Genomic DNA, 14991 nt, shown 5'->3' with positions numbered 1-14991 from the left:
GCGGAGGGGGCGGGGGCGAGCGCAGGCCCCGGAATGGCCCGGGAAACTGCTCTGAGGGAGAGAGCCCGGGAATGGCCCGGGAAACTGCTCTGAGGGAGAGAGCCCGGGAATGGCCCGGGAAACTGCTCTGAGGGAGAGAGCCTGGGAATGGCCCGGGAAACTGCTCTGAGGGAGAGAGCCCGGGAATGGCCCGGGAAACTGCTCTGAGGGAGAGAGCCCGGGAATGGCCCGGGAAACTGCTCTGAGGGAGAGAGCCCGGGAATGGCCCGGGAAACTGCTCTGAGGGAGAGAGCCCGGGAATGGCCCAGCGCTCCCTGGAAAACTGCTCCGAGCAGGAGGAGGCCCCGGAGTTGTTACTGCTACCGATACATCCTGCAATGTTTGCTTTTCGCAAATATTAAAATGGATTTTATATGTGTGGTGTTAAAGCAACTTTGTTGTAAAGATTCAGTTTGTATTTTTGCTGTCAATTGAGCTTAGTGAAATAGCCGATGTAAGTGTGCTTGTGTTAAACTCCCTGCTGGGTTGGGATAATATCCCATGGACACAGGATGAGGACACCTGTACAGATGTGCCAGCCGTCAGCACTCCCCGTCTGAAGGCAGCGTGGGCCTGGGCCAAAACTGCAGGTGGTGATAAAAAGGACCAAAACCACAACCAAGGAATACACGTGCCCTAAAAAGGTGGAACGGAGGAGGAGCCATGCTAAACAGTTCCTAGAATATGTGAAATAGTTTGGGGAAAAGTTTAGTATGCATAATTGTTATGAATATGTAAGAGGCTGATGCCATAGAAATGGTACATAAAGGGTGTTTCCAATAGAGCAGGTGTGCTCTTGGCTGACACACCCGGCCACAGTAATCTTTGCTTTATGGGCTTTGTCTCCTATTGGCCTTTATTAAACTGTTTAAAGTTTCACAGGACAGTGAACGTGTTTTTCACATTTTTCCTGGTGTAGGGTGTGCAGGAAGGATGGATGTCTGGAGCTTATTGCCTCCAAAGCAATAGGGTTTGTCACATCTCTCTGTGTTTTCTGGTGACTGATTTCCAGCCTCTCTTCTCTCCCTTTCCTCCCTGTATGCTGCTACTTCCCTTTATTGTCTGGGGAATTTAGCTATTGGCACGTGCTCATTAACTGTATGCCTGTAATTCTCCAGACACTGGTACTCAGTGCTTGTTCAGTTCTGCCCCGTGCCTCAGGGACCCTCTGCTCACTGTGACACCCCACAGCACTGCTGGGGAACAGGCCTCCAGCAGAACAGCAACCTCCAGGGCTGCGGGATGGAGTCCGTGCCCAGTGCAGCCTCCAGGGCTGCGGGATGGAGCCCGTGCCCAGTGCAGCCTCCAGGGCTGCGGGATGGAGCCCGTGCCCAGTGCAGCCTCCAGGGCTGCAGGATGGAGCCCGTGCCCAGTGCTCCTAAGAGGGGCTCTGGAAAGGTGCATGTTGGGTGGAAAGAAATAGCAAGAATGATAATGTGGGGGCATCTGCCTGGTGGGGTTGTGGAGTTGTTTTGTTTGTCTGTGGGGTTCTTTGGGGATGATGATGATGATGATGGTAATGGGGCTCAGGCTCAGCAGCCCAGGCTGCCCTGTTGATAAGGGGCTGCACTGCCCAGCCTCTCCTCCCAGGCAGCTAAAGACAGGGTGAGAGGGACACAGTCTTAAGCTGCACCAGGGGCAGGTTCATGCTGGACATCATGAAGAGTTTCTTCACAGCACAGGTGATCAGACCTTGGAACAGGCTGCCCAGGGAGATGTGGGGTCACTGTCCCTGGGGGCGTTCAAGGCAAGGTTGGCTGTGGCACTCTGTGCCATGGTCTGGTGACACAGTGTTGGTGTCAGGTCACAGGTTGGTCTCAGGGGTCTCTTCCAGCCCTCAGGTTCTGTGACTGTGTGCCGAGGTGTGAGCCCTGGCCTGGCCAGCAGCTCCACCGTGGCTGCCTGGGAGGCCGGCAGGCTGACAGGGTGAGCGCGCCCCTCCCTGCACTTCCTTGGGAAGCGGGATAAAAATAGGAGTGGCTTTGTTCTTGGGCCGTTCCCACGCCTGCCCGGCCCCAAGGATCCCCTCACCCCACCCTGACCCTGGGACAGTGCCGAGCCCAGGTGGGACTGCTCCCCCTGCACAAACCGGGGTGCACGGGGCTGGACCTGCCCGGGATGCTGGACCCGCCCGGGGTGCTGCCTCCTCCCAGCCCTGGTGCATGTGTGTTGTATTGCACACGGATTCTTACACACGTGGGCATGTTCATGGCTGCTCAGCCCCGGGAAGTTACTAGGCACACAGGTTGCCTCAGCTGGCTGCTGATCACCAGAGACAAGGCTGGAAGCCTGCAGAATGCAGCCCTGACAAAATCTCTCCTGCTCCAGCCTTAGTGGTAAATCCACCCAGAAGCACCAGGCTCAGCCACCCCAGAGATTTACTGGGAGCAGGGACAAAGCACCCCCAAAAGGGGGGACTGTTTAGGGAACTGTTTGCTCCTGGTCTCTGTTCCTGCTCAGTTTGAAGCATTGCTGGCCCTGTCACAGCTCCCAAAGGCAGCAGAGCTCTCAGGGCCCCTCTTGCTGCTCCCCCACCGTGGGCAGCCCAGCCCCTGCTCCATGGGACACAGTGGTCACTCGGGGCAGAGGGGTGCACGGGTCAGTGCAGGCACTGCAGAGCTCTGTAATCCAGGCCCTGAGGAATCACACTCCTGTCTCATTTCAGGCTTTTCACCCTGGTTCCTCCTTGTCTCTGCTTGCTGGCTGTTGTTCACCTGTGCCCCCCAGGCCTGCAATTATCTAGATCCACGTGCTTGGCTCCCATCTGGCCCCATAAATCACTCCCCTCCCTGCAGAAAATGCCCCAGCCTGCCAGCCCCACCTCAGCTCTCCCATCCCAGGAGGTTGCAGGAGAGGTGGGACAGGGAGGAGGAGAAGAGGGCCAGGACCCCCAGCCCATCTCCGTGGGATGGGGCAGTGCTGCCTGGGGAGCCACTGCTGCAGCACAAACACACACAGGGAGGAGAGATGATATCACGACCTGGCTTTGTGTGAGCTATTTAGGGCCTTTTAATTATTATTATTATTATTATTACTATTATTTTTCTTTCCCGTTCCTCCAGGTCTGAACAATGCCTGTCCCGGCGGGGCCGCGGTTCACACCATTGTGTGGGGCTGCCCTGCCTCAGGAAGGGGCAGATCTTTATCACCCCGGGCTGAGTGAGTGAGCTCATGTCGGCTGAGGAAAGCAAGGAACACCTTGCTGGCAGCCTGGAGGTGCCCTCCATGCACCTACCCCCAACCCCTGCATTTGGGGGAGGCCCTGGGTGCTGGTTTAGCTCCACCAGGCAGCAGGAGCCCACCCAAACCAGCCGTGTCCCACCCAGCCCTGCGGGGCCACCAACCAGCAGAAACCACCCCAGGTGTGGTGCAGCCCCCCAAACTCTGCTGGGGCTGCTTTCTGCCTGTCCCTGCTCCCACCTGGGCACAGTGACAGCTGTGGCATTAGTGCCTCTCCCAGTGTTTACCCAGGAACAGGTCTAACCTGCCCACAGCCATTTGCTTTTCTCTCCAGCCCTGTCCAGCCCTAAAACTGTGGCTGTGGGGTGGAGAGTGGGGAAGTGGGGAGCTGCACCCAGGAACAGCTGGCACTGCTGAGTGTGTCCCAGTGCCAAGGGAAGGTAGGAAGGAGCTCTGTCCCCTAGGATATACCCTGGGTGGCACAGCACAGCTCTAGCTCCCCAGGCACAGAGGTGACAGAGCTCCTCCTGCACACAAAAGCTTTTGGGATGATGCTGGCTTTCCCCCATACAAGCAGGCATCATCTTCCCCAGGCTCTGTGCTGGTGTGGAAAGAGCCTGGAGCCATCAACAGTCCCCCACAGCTCCACACGTGGCCCCAGTACTCACAGAGGGATCCAGGCAGCATGTGGGTGACAGCATGGCCTGGGTGGCACCATGCCACTGTGCCCCAGCCCACCCAGGCACTACGGTCTCCACCTGCTACATCACCTGCAAGAGCAAGGGGGAGCCAACGTGTCCCACCTCACTGCCTGTTTGTGAGGTGACCCTGCAGCCCCTGAGGGTGACAGGGACCTGCCCATCCACTCCGGCCAGGGGGACTAGGCTGGCAGCACTGCAAGCCACCCAGCAGGTCAAGAGGCCCCAGCAGCAGCACAGGGAGCTGGTAGCTGCCCACGGCTGCCCCACGTCCGTTCCCCTGCTCTCCCTAAGTGGCCGGTGCGTGCCGGGGCACACGGTTCCTCTCGCTGTGGGCTTTGGCTGTCCGTCCCTTCTTGGCCACGTCCACACCAGCCAGGACCAGCTTGGCCTGGGCCAGCTTGTTCTTGCGGTGGTGAGGACGGCTGCTGCACCAGAGGCGGGCGCAGTACTCCTCCACCCGCCGCGGGTTCTGGGAGCTGACCAGGTGCATGATGTCCTTGAACCAGCTCTTGGGAGCCTGTGGCACCAGCCGGGGCTCAGGGCACAGCAGGTGTGGGAGCTCATCCCCTCGTCCCCGGGGGAAGGAATGTGCCAGCTGCTCGCCAGGGATCACCCGCAGGGCAGTCTTGGCCACGGTCTGGGTGAAGCCGTGCTCCAGCGTTTTGCAGAAGTAGGTGCCGGCATCGTGCCGGTGCAGCCTGCGGAACAGCAGCCCCTGCTCCGTCTGCAGGATCCGCTCGTCTGTCTTCACCTGCAGGCCACCAGGGGGTTGGGAGGGTCCGGGTGTGGCCCGTGTCCCTCCCGTGTCCCCGCAACGGAAGCGGGTGCAGGGGAGCCTCACCTCGTCCCGCTGCTCGTCAGGGGGCCTCTGGACAAACCACTGCACGCTGGCTTGCGGGGAGCGGGGCAGGCACTCCAGGAAGGTGCTGTTGTCCTCTGCCCCATAAAGCACCTTCTCCTCAACGCTCTCAAAATCATCCACTAGGGCAAAGACAGGCACGGGCTCACAGGGAGGGCAGAGCCAGGCTTCCACCTGCCCAGGTGCCAGCCCCCCTTGGCCACTGTGTGGCTTCATCTCCTTCTCTCCCAGTGGCCAGCCCCAGCCCGAGCAGCACCCACCTTCTCTTGGGGCATGCCCAGGTCTCTGAGATGGGCAGATAACGGTGCCCATGTGGAATGGCCACAAGCCCCTCTGTGTTCTAGGGCTGTGCATGTCAGGCCATCCTGGGGCACTGGGAGGAGCCTCTCAGCCCTGGGGCCCCTAGTCTCTCACCGGTCAGGTTCTGGTCCAGGCACTGGTGTGCAGGGTTGGTCTGGTGCATGTCCTGGCGGCGCTGGCGGCGCTTGCCGGAGGGCTGGTAGTGAGTGCAGGCAGTGCCATCCCAGGCACAGTAGGGATCCCTGGCCAGGCAGCACTCGGCACAAGCAGTGCCATAAGACTCACACTGGTGCAGCCGTACCTGGGCCACGCCTAGGCTGGAGCCCACGTAGAGTGTTTGCTGGGGGAACAGCACCAAGGTGGTGACGTTGGCAACCCCCATGGGCTTGGCACCTGGGGGCCCAGCCAGGACACCCCAGGGCACATATGACATGGCTTTAGGAGGCCGGTGACCACAGCTGGACACCTGCCTGGTCCCCAGCCCTTTGACTGAGCCAGTGTACTGTACTCACACGCTTGACAGAGATCTCCATCTGGGTGATGGGCACAGGCATCTGTAGGGGAGGGGAGTGGACGTCAGGCTGGCATAATCCTCACCACAGACAGCCTGGCTCATCTAGAGCCACCAGGGCTTGGCAGAGCATCAGGAATGTAACCCCCAGCCAGCCTCTGCCCTCACAGCCCTGAGACCTTCCAGTGACCAACAATGCAGTGACAGCCCTGACCCTCCGTCCCCATGTGTCCCCAACCTGAGCCCACCCCACTGCCCCCTCCCTTGCAAGTGAGGCAGTAAATGTCACCTTAAAAACCTGCAGCTCCTCCAGGATGACTTCTTCAGTCACGGCTGAGCTTATCTTCTGCACGACCACCACCTTCAGCACCGAGCCAGCATCTGAGGGCCAAGGAATATGGAGGTGTGAGCACCCTGCATCTCACAGCCTAGGGGGGGCCCACTGGGACCCCCAGCTCTGCAGCTCCTTCCTGCACTCTGCTCCTGCTGCTCACCTGTGCCTAGGAAGAGGATGTCGTGCTGCCCGTCCTCGGCCTCCACCCTGTCCACCACGAGCTGGCGCAGCCGGTGGGGCAGGTCGGTCTTCACCAGGAGGGGCCGGCGGTGCCGGGGGAGCACGGGCTGGTACATGAGGGGGTGGGTGCGGGCAAAGTGCAGCACCTCGTCGGGGAAGTCCTTGGTGGTGCCATACTGCCGCCGGGGCTGGTTGGTGGTCTTGCTGGGACACTGCAGGGACAAGAGGGGACCAGCTCAGCCCAGCCACGCCAGCACCCATCACTCCTTCCCCCTCCATCGCCCCTCAGAGATGTCTTGGGTTCCTCTCTGCCTTCCAGTTTGGCACCCATGTCTTCCACCCCTTTGCCAGACCTTGGCAAAGCACCAGCTGACCTCTCCAGCAGGTGAGAAGATGGGCATGGCTCCATCACCACCCCAGAAAAGCAGCTGGAGGAGGGGAGGGACCTGGAGCTCCAGGGAGTCACTCACCACGCCCGGCCGTGGGTAGGGCACCCTGCCCTCGTAGGCACCCCACTGGTGATGGGGGCTCTCCCGGTGGGCAAAGGGCCCATTGAAGACCTCCCGGATGTCAGCCATGCGGTACACACAGACAGCAGAGCCCCGGAAAACGTGGCTGCAAGGGGACAGAGAGTGGGTTGAGCAGAGCCATGCTTGTCACTGCTGGCAGCGGGGGTACCCACATCCCTAAAAGACATGGGGAGCAGTCAGCAACCCTTGGTGACAGTGACAGAGCAGGTCATGGGCAGCTGCAGCTGGATGTCCCCAGAGGCTGGAGCTGGACCACCCACCTGACAGTGCTGAAAAGGGCATAGATCTCTGGGCTCTTCCCATCCTTCGTCCTCAGCAAGAAGACATCCTCTGGAAATGAAAGCATGGGCTTTTTCCTGAAATCCAACTAAGTGACTAGCCCCAGTGAGATACAGCTCCATGCACTCCTTACCCAGCTCATCAAAGTAGGTGTCGATGCCACCAGGGCCGGGGACTGAGCACACCAGCCGGGCCTTGTTGAAGGTACTCCACTTGTTGACCAGCACCCTCTGGCCACCAGCATCATTCTGCAGGGACAGAGAGTATCAGGGCCACTGCTATGACTTGGTACATCCCTGTCCCCCACGGTCCCCACCAGCATCTTACCACGCAGACACGCCCCACACGGCTGACAATGGCGTGCTCCTTGCTGTCTGCCTCCACCACCTTCTCCGTAAAGAAGAAGTAGGCTTTGTCATTGTCCCGGTCATCGTTGTCTGGGATCAAGTGGGCTGCCACAAATTTGGGATCTGCAAGCAAGAGCTGCTCATGTCAGGTGGGGAGAGAGGGCATGGCCACCACCTCCAGAGCCCCAGTCCATGCTGGGGCTTGGTGCCAGCCAGCACCACCCCCAGACCTTGTTGCCCTGGTGCCTGTCCCTGCTCTTAGCTGGCATGGGGGATGCTGCACCATGGCCACAGATGCTCTGGCCACCACAAGGTTCGTGGTCCCTGGCATTAGCCCTTCTGGGGGAGATGGAGGGGCAGAGGGAAGCTGTTACCGTGCAGTAAGCTCTGGTCCACCTCTGTGCGCAGGGCGGAGCGGGTCCCCATGCTGCGGAAAACACCGGGATCGCGCCCCAGGAAATCTGCCGTGAGGCCAGCGTACAGCTCCCCACCTGCAAACACACCCAGCTGGCTGCCAGGGGAACATCCCTGGACACCCCCCAGAGGTTCCCACATCCCGAGGAAGACAACCCACCGATGACGGTGCTGGCGAAAGCGCGGCTGGGCTCGTGTGGGCACCTGCCCCGGCCGCTCTCCACGCTGGCAGGGTCCAGGCTGAAGGTGTGCTGGGGAGGGGAGCAGGCAGGTGATGGGCCATGCAGGGGCCAGCTCTGGTCCCTGCCCAACCTGCACCTCACTCGGTGCACCCAAAGGACCATCTGGAAGCAGCATCCACACTTTTTGAGGCAAGACTGATCCCATGAGGGTGCACAGCAGCTGAAGGGGACCCACCAGCCCCGTTGCTTGCCCGTCTGCCTGGTCAGAGTCATCATGGCACAGACAGGGCTCCTGCTGCCCAGACAGGGCCAGGCTGTCGGGAGGGCTCTGAGGGGTATCCTGCCATTCCATCCCAGCCAACCTGATTTATGAGCAGTGAGCTGGAGAGGAGAAAATACCACCCCCCACCTCAGCCCCAGACAGGACACCAGCCCCTGGGGACACATCTATAAAGGGGATCCCAGGCCAGAGAGGTGGGAAAGCGGGACAGGGAGTAGCAGAAGGACAAAGGGACAACAGCGAGCTGGTTTCTGACACTCTCCCCCACCAGTATTCAGATTAGAGCAAACTGCACATTCAGCATCCCCGTGGAGTCCCAAGGACTCTCAGGAGAGAGAGGCAGGCAATGGGGACCTACATTCCAGGGCTGCCCTGCTGGGGATGCTGCCCTACCTCGCCACGGTGCCCCACGTAGACGAAGGTGCACATGGGGTGGAAGGCGCCTGTCCCGCAGGCCAGCAGGTGTGTCCGGTTGTAGGGGTGCAGCACACGGACATAGTTGGCACAGTCAGTCTGGGGGGACAGCAGGGAGAGGAAAGGTTACTGGGTATTGGTGCTTTGCCCACCCCAGCTCCCTGCCTCTGCCTGGGGCCCTGCCACAGTGGGTGAGCCCCAGCCCTGGCTCCCTGGGCTCCACCCAGGCTCCCTGCCTCCAGTCTGGTGCCAGGGATCTGGGGTGGCAGCTTGTGCCCATTGACAGGGCTTGTATGGACTTCATCTGGGTGGGCCCCAGCCCATTGCAAAACAACAGGGCTTTTTACTGGTCCTCCTGCTGCCCAGAGCATCCCAGGGGAGCTACGCAGGATCCAGCTGCCACCTGGGCATCTCCTGCCCACAGGCACCTGTGCACTCCCCCCGTGGCACAGCCCACGCTGGCCAGGGGAGCAAAGTCACCTGCCCTGCAAGCTGCAAACCCTGCCCCAAACCCCTGGCGCCCAGGACGTGACCAGATGCAGGGACATCCTTCCCCATCATGTTCCTGCTTACGCCAGGGATGAAACAAAAGGAGGAAACAGTGGAGACAGAGACAGAGACCCACAGGCATCCTGGGCTGCCTCCAGAACAGCCCTGGTCTCTGCCGTCTGGAATTGTCCCCTTCTCTGAGGGACGGCAGCAATGACATTCCCAGGGCTGGAGACCTGCCACCTCTGACTTTGTGCATTTTCTCCTGGCAGTTCCCACTGGAAAAGGGCTCCCATCCTTCCCCACCATTAGCTTGGCAGCTCCCCCTGGCCAGCGCCAGCCCTGCCTGCCCTCCATTGTCCCCTCCACAGCGGGATGCGAGGCCCCTCCTCTGCTGGGAACACCGCTGCCCAGCCGCCCCAGGGGCTCCCAGCCTCCTGCTGTTTATTTTCCCTTTGCAAAGAGCCTCTAAAATAGCAAGGGAAAAAAAATATATGTTCAAGAATAATAAGAAGTTGAGCCTGCCCTGGCTTGGATCTGTCGGTGAGAGCTGGTAAAATAAACACAGAGAGCAGAACAGGGACTCCTGGGAGCAATTTGTCTGGGCCAGGGGAACCTTGGGGACTTTCTCCCCGCCACAGTCCTGTTTCATATCGGGGCAGGGGGATGCAAAGAGGGGTAAGGTTTAGGGAACAAGGTCACCAAACCTGAGCCAGTTACAGATTTCCCACCATCAGGAACAGCCAGGATAGGCCAGGCAGTGTTGCTGGGGTCTGGAGCACAGCATGGGGGTTTGGGTCCCTCCAAGCTCCTGTCCCAGAGCCCAGCTATCCCTGCCTGCTCGTGCAGCCACACTGGGAGATACTGGCCACCACTCTGTGGCCACAGGGCTGAGCACAGTAACTAAGACAGGATTTCCAGAGCCTGGAGCAAGCCTATTGCGTGGCCAGGACTGGCCACAGATTCCCTGCCTCGGTTTCCCTCTTGCACAAGGATTAACTGGCCCCTGAGCCCCAGGGCCATCCCTGGCAGGTGACATGGCACAGGCCCAACATGGGGGGAGCCATCTGGCTCCCCCCATGGACAAGGACACCCATCTGGCTCCCCCAGCTCACAGCAGAGCACACATGGGGAGAGACTCACCCCTGGGTCCTTCCCCTTCTGAAAACACTCCTCCGTCTGCCTAGGGCGGGGTGGCCAATAGATCTGGAACACAAAGGGTCTGTTGGAGCAGGGAGGAAGAACAGCAGGCACCCAGCCATGCAAATCCACATCCCCAGGCTGCCAATGGCAAGCAGATAGAGAGAGGGACAGAGAGAGGGAGAGAGAGAGGGACCACAGCTCCCTGGAGCCCACCCAGCCCAGGACTCCCACCCTACAACCCCAAGCAGCACCCTTCCTCCTGGGCAGATGCATCCTGGCAGTCACAGCCCACAGCTGGGCTGGATTTGGGTGGTCATGCTGGGAATGGCTGGAGCTGGCCTGGAAGGGGGTGGGCTTGTGGGTGGCCTGGGGAAAGGGTGCCCAGGGGACAGCAGGAGTGATGGAGTCCATGTCCCCCACAGCCTTTAGCAGCTCTTGGACCGAGGGCAGCTTGGGTACACAAGCCCTTGACCCCACTGCAGTGACCCAGCTCGCTGAGGGGCACTTCATTTCCTCCTCCTCTCTCTTCAGCTAGAAACAGCCCAGAGCCGTGTTTGAAAACAAAAAGTCCAAGTGGAGGGGGTGAAAGAGGAGGGGAGCCACCACCCAGCACCATCATTCTGGTCCATCACCTCTCCCACCAAGGAACCAGGAGAGAGTTGGGAGCATTGCCAGGTGAACCCGCACAACTCCTTGCAGTGATGGATCCCTTTAGCTCCTTGTCTCTGCAGGCTTTCAGCTGGATATTTGGCCTGTGAAGGGGACGCCCAAATGGGGATGGGCATCCCTCGATCTCCCAATGGCAGTTTTTTAGAACAGTGGGGTCCAAAACAATGCTCAGTGCCCAGCTCACTGGTGAGCTGCACCACCAGTATCCTAGGCTGATGATCATGACTAATTGCCAGCTAATTTCCCTCCAGCCACCACAGCCAGCCTGCCCTTGCCAGGCACTACAAGTTTACAGAATAATTTCGAGGCACTTGAGATGAGGCCATCCCCAGGGCAGGCCTTGCTGCAGAGTGACTTTGCCCGGCTCAGTTGGACACCAACAGGTCCACAGGGGGCCAGGGTGGGGACAAACACCCCAGATGCTCAGCAGCACCCAGCTCACCTCCTTGGCATCTGCACTGGCCCCGTCCAGGAGCAGGGAGTAGAGCACATCCTTGCCCCCAAGGAAGAGCCGGTCGCGGTACTCGTCCAGGTAGAGGGAGCGGAAGCCCAGGGAGCCACGGTGGCCAAAGAAGAGCACGGAGCGGTTGGAGCCTAAAAGCTCTGCCAGGAAGAGATGAAAGCATCAGCAGAAGCCATCCCAGCCCCAAGGGTTCCTCTGACTGCTTCTGAGTATCATGGAGCTGTCCTGGAGTCAGCAGAGCTGCTCACAGCCACGGCAGACTGCAGCATGTCTCCATGCCTTCCTGGAGGCAGGGACATCTCAGCCTCAACCTGGCTGGAGTGCTGTTCTCCCTGCCAGCCAAGGACAAAGCTGCACAGCCAACAATCAGCAGCAGGGTCCCAGGAAAGGTTCCCACCTCCAGCAAGGTTTGGCTGAACCACTCCCACTGTGGCCGTGCCACAGCAAGCGGGGCAGTGCCATCAGCCCCAGGCTGGGATGGTGGCGAGACTGGACACGGGGTGGGTGGAAAGCAGGTCATGTCCCTGCTGGGTGCCAGCCAAGGACACAATAGCAGGCACCCAGCCAGTGCCATGGGGAAACTGCCACATAAAACCCACTGCTGCCAGTGCCACCAGAACTCACTGACAGGATGGCTTCCTCCATGGCACACACAAGGCACTTGGGGAGAGGCACCAGCATGGGGGTATCCCAGGGATGGACAGGCTGCATCCCTGGGATGGACATCACATCCCAAACAACAGGGTCTGACCGTCAAAGCCCCCAGAGCAAGTCCAAGCCTGAATCTCGTGCAATGCCTCACAGTGACAATGACACGGGGGCAGTGGCTCGATTGGTTTCCAGTAGGAAATTACTTTCAGGGTCATCGAGCCGGCACAGTGGTGCCCACAGAGCTGCCACAGCTGCCAGAGGGAATGGCTCAGCTTCACAGGGCTCTGAGAACCCATCCCGACCCCAGACCAGGCCATTGTGCCTGCCAGACAGAGAAGGAGAGGACAAAGCGCCATTGATGAGCACAGCTCTGTCCCCAAACACCCTCCAGCCCGGAAGACTGCCAGCCACTGCAGCTGACCCCAGGGAAAAACCCAGCCCGAGCATCTCCCACACATGTCCCCAGAAGAGGGGAGGTGGTGCTGGGACAAACCCAGTCACCACAGATCAGGACACTGGGCTACCAAGTCCTGCTCTTGCTGGGGGGACATTTGTCACTTCCAGCAAGGAGGTGAACAGCAACATAATTCCCATTCTGGTGGGAAATGCCTCTTCTAGGCCCTGCAAGGGAGACAAGGTCCATCCCCAGCAGGGAACAACAGACTCCTTCACCCCACCATACACCCTATCGCTGCTCAAGGGCAGTCCCAGTGCCCCAGCTGGTGAAGCCAGTGGCACGGCGGATACAGCCCCAGCGGCTCCATCCTCATCGGAAAGAGCCCTGTGCTTGCAAGCAGAGCTGGCTCCAGGCAGTGGTGGTCCCTCCACCCAGTCTGGCACCCTCCTCCCTGTGTCCTTCCAGCATCAGGTCCTCCCATATCGCTGGGTCCAGCCCAGGAAAACGCTGTCGTCTCCTTCTATTCTTGCCCAGCAATAACATTTTCCCAGCTCAAAACAACACCGGCAAAGTCGGCAGGCTCCTTTTATTGTTTCAGGCAAGGCTTCCCTTTCTCTCCCAGACCTGGTAAATTCCTCCTGCACCTCGGGTTACACTGGCTCAGGGCACCTTCCCCTCCAAGTCCCCAGGGAACACCCTTTGCCGTGCCCCATCCATCCCTGGACACCTTCACCCCAGGGTGAGGGTTCCTCGGGAGGGACAGCAAAGAGCACAGGGCAATCAATGCTTCTGGTCCTCACAACAGCAAAATGCTCTTTCCCTCTCACATGAGCCACTGCTGGAAGTTGAAACAAAAGGAAAAGAGTGGCTGGAAGTGGGAGGGAGAGCTGGGTACACGGCCACCACTGCACCCACAGCACGATGCTTGTCCCTGTCACCCCACAAAGTCACCTCACAGCCAGAGCCAGCAGCCACACACAGCCCCGGTCGAGGAGCTCTGCACAAACAGCTTCAGCTCACCACGGTTTTAATTTCAGAGACTCTAATGTCTTTAATTGAAATTTTCTTTTTTTTTTTTCTTCCCCCAGGGGAGAAGGCGGTGGCAGAATTTGTTTCATGGGAAATTTCAGTTGCTGTTTCCAATTTGGAAAACGAATGGAATAATCAGCTTAAGAAAAAAAAAAAAAAAAAAAAAAAAAAAAGCTTCCAAAGGTGGCTCGCTCCCCGTGGGAGGCTGAGGAGCTTCCACCCCGCCCCGGGCAGCTCCTCGCACCTGGGAAACGGCCCTGCACGGCTGGACTTTGTGCTGGAGTGGATCAGACACTGAGCCAGACACTGAGCCCCACGATTCACCCCTGCTGAGACCCCAGATCTCCTCACCCTGCTGCCAAGGCCAACCTGAGGACACCGGGTCACATCACAGGACAGAGCCATGAGTCATGCCGGGCTCCCGGGATGAGGGGATAGGCGGCACTTGTGCCTCAGTTTCCCGTTCAACAGGGAGGCAGCCCTGGGGTCACCTGCTGTGCCTCAGGACAGAGCAAGGGATGCAAAAACCCGGGAACCCCCAGCCCAGGCAGCAGAGGAGCAACTTTCCCTGGCACTGCAGCTCCCGAGGCTCTGGAAGAGCCGGCTGCCCAGATCTTTCCCCCTTCTGGGAAGGAAGAGGGAAGATATACATTATGCAATTTATTTTATGCTGAATTTTTTACAGCAGGTTCATTGCTTTGAGGCCGGGAGGAGATTGGGGCGCCCCAGGCTCTGTCAGGTTTGGCTGGAGCAGCCGATGGATTAGGCTGGCAGAGCGGGGGATGCGGCGAGCCAGAGCAGGATCACAAGGAGAGTTTTAATTAAAACCGAGCACTGCCCCCGCACCCCCGAAGGGGCCCCGGCACCCCGGCATCCGCACCCCAGCGCGACGGGGCTCGGAGGGTGCACCAGGACCCCCCCACGCAGCCAGGGGCAGGATGCTGAGCACCCACCCCGCCGGGGGACCACCCGCGCACCGCAGCACCCACCCGGCACACGAGCCAAAGCGTGCCGGGGCCAGAACGTCGCCGTGCCTCAGTTTCCCTGCACGCCGCGTGGGAGACGATTCCCCCGTGGGCAGCGGCGGGCCTGGCGCGGAGGCACATCCCCTGACCCCTGTCCCCGTCACCCCGCTCCTCTCTTCCTCCTCCTCCTCCTCCTCGGGGGGGGCCCTACGTCCCGCGTGGGGAGCGGAGGGTGCAGAGCAGCCACCCATGAAACCCCAGCTCGGTTCGAGCCCCCAGCACAATTTTCCCACCAACCGCACCAAAAACCCGCACTTGGGTGCAGCGCCCGCAGCCGAGGGTCCCCAGGTTCCCACCCGGTACCCGGAGGGGGCACCCTGAGGACACCCCTCCCTGGACAGCCCCCCTTCCCCGTCCCGCGGCAGGTACCCCCGGCCCGGCTCACCGCGGTAGGACAGGCGCAGCCGGGGCAGGCTGTGCCCCGCTGCCCAGAGCCAGCACAGCGACAGCGACACCGCCACCGCTGCCCGCATCCCGCCGCCGCGCCCTCGGTCCTCGGTGGCACCGAGCTTTTATGGGGCCGACATCCGACCGCCCCCGGCCCGCCCCGGCCCGCCCCGGCCCGGCCCCGCCAA

The 14991-nt window shown here is 60.3% G+C and overlaps 1 protein-coding gene across 4 annotated transcripts; it reads right to left on the bottom strand.

Annotated features, from left to right (window-relative positions):
• Positions 1-2400: 2400 nt before the first annotated feature.
• SEMA3G (semaphorin 3G) lies at positions 2401-14925 on the bottom strand. 4 transcript variants are annotated; one of them, XM_050979380.1, is made up of 16 exons: positions 14802-14925; positions 11294-11454; positions 10183-10245; positions 8530-8649; positions 7835-8018; positions 7635-7751; positions 7241-7383; positions 7047-7161; positions 6895-6964; positions 6575-6719; positions 6085-6316; positions 5880-5971; positions 5592-5633; positions 5194-5419; positions 4762-4901; positions 2401-4671 (listed from the first exon to the last, which is right to left on the bottom strand). In XM_050979380.1, the coding sequence occupies exons 1-16, from the start codon at positions 14887-14889 to the stop codon at positions 4207-4209; spliced, it is 2403 nt and encodes an 800-aa protein (XP_050835337.1). In that variant the 5' UTR covers positions 14890-14925; the 3' UTR covers positions 2401-4206. The 4 variants fall into 4 exon arrangements, with proteins under 4 accessions (XP_050835337.1, XP_030083925.2, XP_050835338.1 ...); XM_030228065.2 differs by having other exon boundaries at positions 7835-7925; positions 14802-14924; XM_050979381.1 differs by lacking the exon at positions 10183-10245.
• Between the last annotated feature and the right edge of the window lie 66 nt (positions 14926-14991).

The sequence above is a fragment of the Serinus canaria genome, chromosome 12, assembly GCF_022539315.1.
Source record: "Serinus canaria isolate serCan28SL12 chromosome 12, serCan2020, whole genome shotgun sequence".
NCBI lineage: Eukaryota > Metazoa > Chordata > Aves > Passeriformes > Fringillidae > Serinus > Serinus canaria.
The sequence above is the reverse complement of the archived record's forward strand: the minus strand, read 5'-3'. Positions and strand labels throughout refer to the sequence as shown.

Coding starts and splice junctions, on each gene's coding strand:
- SEMA3G (XM_050979380.1), bottom strand. CDS start 14,889: ATGCGGGCAGCGGTGGCGGTGTCGCTGTCGCTGTGCTGGCTCTGGGCA. Junction 8,019..8,529: donor ACGTGGGGCACCGTGGCGAG/GTAGGGCAGCAT, acceptor TGCTGCTTCCAG/ATGGTCCTTTGGGTGCACCG. Junction 6,965..7,046: donor CACCTACTTTGATGAGCTGG/GTAAGGAGTGCA, acceptor TTTCATTTCCAG/AGGATGTCTTCTTGCTGAGG.